At 35.3% G+C, this 7557-nt stretch overlaps 1 protein-coding gene across 1 annotated transcript in view; it reads left to right on the top strand.

Moving 5' to 3' along the window:
• Positions 1–7557, top strand: part of LOC111641130 (mitochondrial pyruvate carrier 2-like) — a 33820-nt gene that overhangs the window by 7540 nt on the left and 18723 nt on the right. The window contains exon 3 of the mRNA XM_023387252.1: positions 4562–4646. Coding sequence (XP_023243020.1) covers positions 4562–4646 — 85 coding nt within the window. The remainder of the gene's footprint in view (positions 1–4561; positions 4647–7557) is intronic.

The following is a 7557-nucleotide window of genomic DNA, read 5'->3' as shown; positions in this document are numbered from 1 at the left end:
GCCGGGCACTTCCTCCTGATAGAGCATCAATGTCAGAAAGAATGCTTAATTCACTTTTGATTGTTAAGGAGGGACTAAACATGTATGACCGAAGCCCACACCTTGTACCTATTACAAAGGATTTACTGAAATTAGCTGCCTCAGCACATAGAAATTATCAAGATCAATTGGAAAATGAAAAGAAGTTAAAAGAAAAAGAGAAATAGAAAAAAAGAGCAGAAGAGGAAGTACAGAAAAATTTTGAAGAACATCAAAAGAGAGCTATTCATGTCAAGGAAAAGATTATGGCACTGCAGCAGAGTTTAAAACAGAAAAAAGTAGAAGAAAGTGAAATACATGAGACAGGCCAGGTTTTGTTAGAAGCAGCAAACAAAAAACTGGGGAAGGCCATTAATAGCAAGAATATGAATGAAATACGGGCAGCACATGTCATGCTTGTTGGTGTTAAAAGTGTTCAAAAGCAAGAGGAAGCAAAAAAGAAGGAAGCTGAAAACATCCAGAAAAATCTTAATAAAAGAACATCATCTTTCATGACTGATTATTTACAGAAAAAGCCAAACACTTATTAAGTATTCATGGTTTACTGGAAATATTACGGTATATACAGAAAGTTTTAAAATGTATTTAATCATAACAATAAAAAGAAAAAACTTTTACTGCTATTTTGCTGAGTTTTCCTTCCTTGTTTTCACTTTGTTTTGTCACTACAAGTAGCCCTCGGTTTACACCGCAGTTCCATTCCTACAAACGCCGGCACAAATCAAATCAGCGTAAAATGAACCCATATTTACAGTGAGGTATAGCATTAGGTTCTACATAAGTGAAAAATAAGCAAATAACTTTGTTTATTAATACAATATAATGCAAAATACATATAAATTTAATTTTTAAAATGTATTTTATCATAAAATAAAGTGAAATGTTTTTATTAAATAATTTTACTTTTGGATCTCGTACATTTTTCGGAAAAAATGATCCATCTTTAATAACCTTCCTATACTCGAGGATTAAAAAATTAGCTCACAAGAATAATTTAAGAATGATTTATCATTGTAATCTTACAATTTATAGAATTCTATGAAATGATAAGAAGAAAGGAAACCGTAACAATTCCTGTACAAGGAATAGTACAGGAGTGTATTCTATTCCTTTAAGTGACCACCGTTTTAATTCAGATCTCATTTACGTTGATGCCACTATGAGACTTTTAAAACAGAGGCTTAAAGACCATCTTTAATTGTTTACATTTTTGTTTTCTTTCATTGAGAATTTCAGAATATGGTCGAATATGATGTTCCTTTTTACATTTGCACTTCTCTCCCAATCATTGTCTAACTCAAGTTCATCCGTCAAACTTTCCATAGTTGAAAGGATACATTAACCCGACATAGAGCTACAGACAAGTGGAGACACTGATCGGTCGACCACTGGTTGCTGTAGCCCATATATAAGATCAGTTTGAGCGGGAAAATTGAAGGTGGCTAAGAAGAGAGAGATATCGTCTGGCCAACGAGAAGTAGATTTGTCTCACTAACGATAATTTGTGATCGCCGGAAGTGCTACTGCATCTTAAAGTGTTTTCTTGAACGATCTGATAAGAGATAAATTCATTGGCACTATAGATTCGGACACCATTTATTGGACTATTAAGTTTAATAACTTGACTTGTGGGTACCTAAATGTTTAGTATTTTAATATTAATTTAATGCAAATGTATACATACCAAATAATATTAAACAGAAAAAAATAAATATATTCAATAAAAATCTTTGTTATAACAAATATACAATGTCGTGGCTTGGTAAATACGTCAACACTGAAATGAAAATCAGTCTAGCATAGGGAAAATCAGGGAATTACACCACAATATGGCGAATTGCGCAGTGGCGTTATTGTGAATCGACGTAAATTGAGCCAGCATAAATCGAGGGCTACCTGTATTGCACTCACTTTTTTTGTATTTCAACTCACTTTTCTCACATTTTCAGAGGGGAAATGGCACTCCCAGGCCTGGTTGTTCTTTATGTTGAAGATTGTTTCACCTGAAGAATTCCTTATGCTTAAGAAAACTTACTAACTTTTGTTAGTAAGTTTTCAATATTTGGCACAATTTTGTCAGGGTGTAACGAAAATGATGTCAGTGCAAATATCGGACTATATCTACAATTTAAAATTGAAGTGTTTGACACAAAAAATGTCTTTTAGAATAGTGATAAAATATTTATTTGCTAAATTTGAATCTTGTTAACTTAAGAGCAATTTTGAAGCTTCATAACTTTTGGGATGCATAAAGTTTGAGTCTATGAACAATTTTTTACTGAATAATTTGATTTTTATGGCTTTTCTAATTTTTACACATTTTCTACTCAATAATAACTTTTTATCCTTTCTACCTTGTGGGTATTATGAGGGTCTTTTGTCCATACCTGTCGTGTGTTCGGCCAGGCCCACAATGGGGTGGCCAAGCGGTATAGGACGGGGCTCGACATATCTGAAACCCACCACCCACAAAATTCCTGGAGAGTTGCTTGTCCAGATTTGATCCCGGAGTGGTAGTTGATGCCATAACCACTTTGGTCTTCAGGTTGACAGTTTTAGGTTACATGAGGTCTAGGCAACACATGGACTCAATGTTCTCTTGATCTGTATATGTTTATAAAAGGAAGATTTTAGGTTAGGGTGGCAAACCTATGGCATATCTGGAGAAACCATCTGGCACATAATGTATCATACAGTTTTGGTTTATCATATATTTATTATAATTAAAGCATATTCATTTTATTTCTTTAAATATTGTTATTGCGAGTCTTAAACTTTGGTACACACAAACATTTTTAAAGATGATTGTGTTCGATATGTAGCACACGGACTAGGAGGTTTGCCATCCTCATTCCAGGTACTGGACAAAACTAAATATGGACAAATGCACACTGCTGGCCATCCAAAATGCAACACCAAGAAGGACCAAAGATATCACAGCCAAATTTATTTGGGAGATAACATTGTACAAAGATCAAATGATTGAAAATACAGTCTCTTGTGAAGTGAGGAAGATGATGGAATCAGTATGGAGTATTGCTGCCATTGCTGGCTATAACTGCTGCTACACGTCTTGGCATTGAGTCAAAGAGGCTTTGGATATGTTGTTGAGGTATAGCATTCCGTGCTGCTTTCACATATTGCCAAAGTTGATCTGGTGTAGCAGCGAGTGGTGTATCCTGGGCCAGTTGTTTTGTAATCATCGACCAGACGTTTTCTATAGGCGAGAGATCAGGACAACAAAGAGGCCAAGGCAGCAATGCAATCTGATGGGTGAAGAAGAAGTCTTGAGCAATGCGTGCCATGTGTGGTTGTGCATTATCCTGTTGGAATGTGGTCGTTGGCAAGCTCTGAAGGTATGGGAGGACAACAAGCTCCAACACTTCAGAGATATAGCGCTGGCTGGTCAGTGTACTGGAAATGCATACTAGGGGGTGCGGGAGTGGAATCCAATATCACCCCAAACCATAATACCGGGTCTAGGACCAGCATAGCAATGCATAAGGCAACAGTTCAGCAGTCTCTCACCACAGTGTCACCGACCACCATGGTGTTGTAGACAGAAGCGGGATTAGTCAGTAAAAACAATGTCATTCCATTCAGTTGACCACGTCCGTTGTTTATTGCACCATTGCCAGCGCAAACACCTGTGGTTTTGACTCAACAGTAAACGCAGCAATGGACGCCTTGCAGACATTCCACTCTGCTGCAAACGACATCAAATAGTATGCGCAGACACCGATTGTTGCGCAACAGACCGAATTTGTTGTGATATGGTTCGTGATGTGGCACAGCGCTCCATCACTGCCATGCACATGATATGCCCGTCATCATGTGCAGTGGTGCAACGAGGTGGGTGCAATCGGTCTCGTCGGTCCGTTGTTTCTTCCTGCATCCAGCAGTTACAGATCCGCATCACAGTTGCTTGGTTATGTTCTGTATCGATTTCTCTGAAAGATAATCCGCAATCTCTGAAGGATAATCCGCAGAACAGTTGCCTATTCTTCAGAATAGGCAACTATTCTTCCTCAGTCAAACTCAGAAAGATGCTAGAAAGATGCTCGTTTTCTTCTGAGTGGCATACTGAAGCTGCTTATGCCAAAAAAACGCACAAAAGAACAATTCCATTACTTCAAAATGGCCTTCTATTCTCCCTTTATATAGTGCTTGCAGGTGGTGCAACAGGTGCCCATGATGTGCGTCTGCACTGAAATGCTAATCATTTGCATATCTCATAGCCTCAAACACATGATGTAAATTTTACTTGATTTCAATGCTTCCTTCAGGGTGTTGCATTTTGGATGGCCAGCAGTGTATATTTAGGCACATTTGCATCCTGAAAGAATGAAACCCCAAAATCTTAGGCCTAAAACAATCCTATTTCATGTTTAATATTCAAGTCTGTATTTTTATTCCTTGTTAAAAAAATAATTATATATATATATTTGTACTTTTTGTTAAGTAATCATTAATTTTTATCAAACAGAATTGCAACTTATGAACGATTTTGTTTTTAAAATAGGCATTGGTCATTGCTGGCATTGGAGATTTGGCTAGACCGGCTGAGAAGTTGAGTCCGTCACAGTCCACTGCTCTGGCTGCCACAGGTAATAACTTTATAGGTTTAATATATGTTTAATCTATAGATGTGTAAGCTCAAAATTTGAAATGACTTCCTGGTTTTTTTTGCACATGCAAAAAATGCAGATTTTTCTGTGTATGAGTTGCTTCTTTTCTTTTTTATTACTTTCCTTTTCTTCTTTTTTAAAAGTCATTTGTTTTTTTTTGTTATGTAAGTAATGCACATTAGATCTTTATGCAACTTGAATTTTACACAAGTTGAATTTGTAAATTGCTTATGTGTAACTATGTAATTAATTGCTCTATACTGTATTTATTATTATATGTGTAATGTACAGCTACAACCAACAGACTGCCGAAAATCTATCGGGCTAGTTTTATGCTAATTATTAAATAAATTACGTAATCAATTTGGTACTAGAGGTAAGCGTTAGGCGCCATCTCTTATTAATATTAATAATTATNTCTTCCACAACCTCTTTCTAAATTAATAATTAAAATATTAATTTAATTATTAGCAAAAGATGACATCTAAAGCTTGGCTCTAGTACCAAATTACTTACTATTTAAATAATAGTAGTGATATTAATAGTAATACAGCCTGATATGATATGGCAATTATTTAAGGGATGTGATTAAAGCCATCTCACATGACTTTGATCACATTCCTTAAAAATATTCTTTGTATCTGTTGGTGAACGAGACAGTTTGGTGCTCATTTTCTTTGTTAAAAGAAATGTTGAGGAAGACTAATTAGCAATGTATGTGAGAATATTAAAAACATAAAATATCAGCAAACTGAGCTATTATACAAAATTAATTTAGTCATCCCTATAATAATAGAAATATTGGATATTAGTTTAAAAAACTGATGATTGGATATTTGATTATCAGTTGCATAATACTGGTCAATTCCAATACTGATATGATAATTGGTCAATCACTAATATATACTTTTCATGAAGTTCATCAACTGGGTGACAAGAAAAAGCATCTGGGTGGGATGCACAGCAAAAAGGATTTGGGAAGAATGCTGCAGATCAACTCATCTTTCCATAAGTGAGTTGATCTGGATATATTGAGCTACTAATTCACATAATGAGTGAGTGAACCATATAAATAATTGCCATGTAATTAGGATGTTATCTACATAACAGTTGTAAAGGATAATATCCAGTAAAAATTTCTAGAGTTTTCTGCATTCTAGTTCCCTAAGTATTAATTCACATAAATCCCCTGAAATTGTGCTTCCCACAGGATGTTTTGTCTTAGCAAGTATGTTTGTTAAATGTAAAGAATTTGTAGTATAGTGTAAGAGCCAAATCTAAAATTTGTTGTTGGTATGATTGCACTGCAGGAACTATCTGAAATAGAAAGTCATTTAGAGAACAGAAACTAGGCTCTAATTTAAAAATAGGTATGTGCAAAGAAATAGTGAGATGTTCATTTGTCAAAGTGATTTCATTTAATTGGGCTAATACCTCTTGTGAGTTTTTGATAGTATTTATATCCTGTTAGGTGCTCTGCTAGTATTTTATATATTTACTCCTCGATGGTAAAGGTTGGAAATCATTCAGAGTTGTCTGCCCTGTTTGTGTGTTTTAGCAAAAGCAAAGTCCTGCAGTGTGTCAAGGACATGAATAATAGTGTGCTTTAGATGTAACACTTTGGCAATATTGTACATCTTAATTTGGTAACTTTTCTTTACAACCTCTGCAAGTAATCATCGTTGACCTATTGTCATTCAGTCGATTCAGTGTGTACTTCGAGACCCATAATATATGAAGCCGTCTTCAATAAGACAAATGTTCTACTTTTCTCCACTTCAATTAGTGTTATCCAGTTATTACAGAGTCAGTTCTGACTCACTGGTGCTCTTAATAACTGTTTGGTCCCTCACTAGTATTCTGTTGTTCTCAGGCCTCAAAGTCGCTCACTTTTCTCACTTGTACTCACTTTTCTGAAGTATCCTCACTTTTCTCACTTTTCAGGTCATTTTCTCACTTTTTTGGTCATTTCCATGTGCTTAAAAATTAGGAAGATGTGGGGACCAATCAAAAATGGTTTTAAAGCCGACGATCTGCCGAATTATCAAACTAGCGGACTAGAATTTTATGGAAAAAATACTCCGCCCGAGCGGGACTGAAAATCGCAATTGACGCTCAGTGTTGTTAAGTTATCATCTGTACTGTATTTATACGTAACTAGGTAGTCAGTTAATTAAAACAAAAAATAATAATTAAATTTTAAAATATTTAACTTAAATTTAAAATTAAATTAAAATTTTAAAACTCTGTTCTTTATATCGAAACAAAAACCGAAATCATAGCTAAAATTAAAAATAAAATCAAAATTAATTAATGTAAATTAAAATTGAAATCAAATCAATTGAAACATATTATTTGGGAAGGTGCGGATAAAGTACTTGTCGGTCTTGATTGATTTGGTTAGGTCTATATTTCATGCAGGCATAGCTGAGAGTCTATTTATAGCACTTATTTGTAAAGGGTTAGAGCCTGTACACACTAGGCGTTTTTCAACGCGCGTTTTAAAGAACCAAGAGTTCTATGTAGCCGTACACACTCAAACGCGCGCTTTTGGCCAAGCACGCGTTTATAGATTTTTGTTAAAACACGCGTTTTGCGGGCGTTAGCCGAGCGCTTTGAGATATATGTGCTGCCATGTTACCGTACATGCGATCGCGCGTTTTGCGGGCGTCAGCCGAGCGCTTTGAGATATATGTGCTGAAATGGAGAACGATCATTTCGATACTAATCTATTTATTGATGAAATCTAAAAGAGACCAACCATCGTCAAAGGATTTTATAGATATTTTAAAAGAATTAAAAAACTTGAATTTATTTTGTCTTAGTTTTGGATACAACGTCGCAAACATTTCATGCGTCAGTCTATCTCGTAATATTGGGTGCACCCAAA

The sequence above is a fragment of the Centruroides sculpturatus genome, unplaced genomic scaffold (genome assembly GCF_000671375.1).
Source record: "Centruroides sculpturatus isolate CEXI.00-Female unplaced genomic scaffold, Cexi_2.0 scaffold785, whole genome shotgun sequence".
Classification (NCBI taxonomy): domain Eukaryota; kingdom Metazoa; phylum Arthropoda; class Arachnida; order Scorpiones; family Buthidae; genus Centruroides; species Centruroides sculpturatus.
The sequence above is the reverse complement of the archived record's forward strand: the minus strand, read 5'-3'. Positions and strand labels throughout refer to the sequence as shown.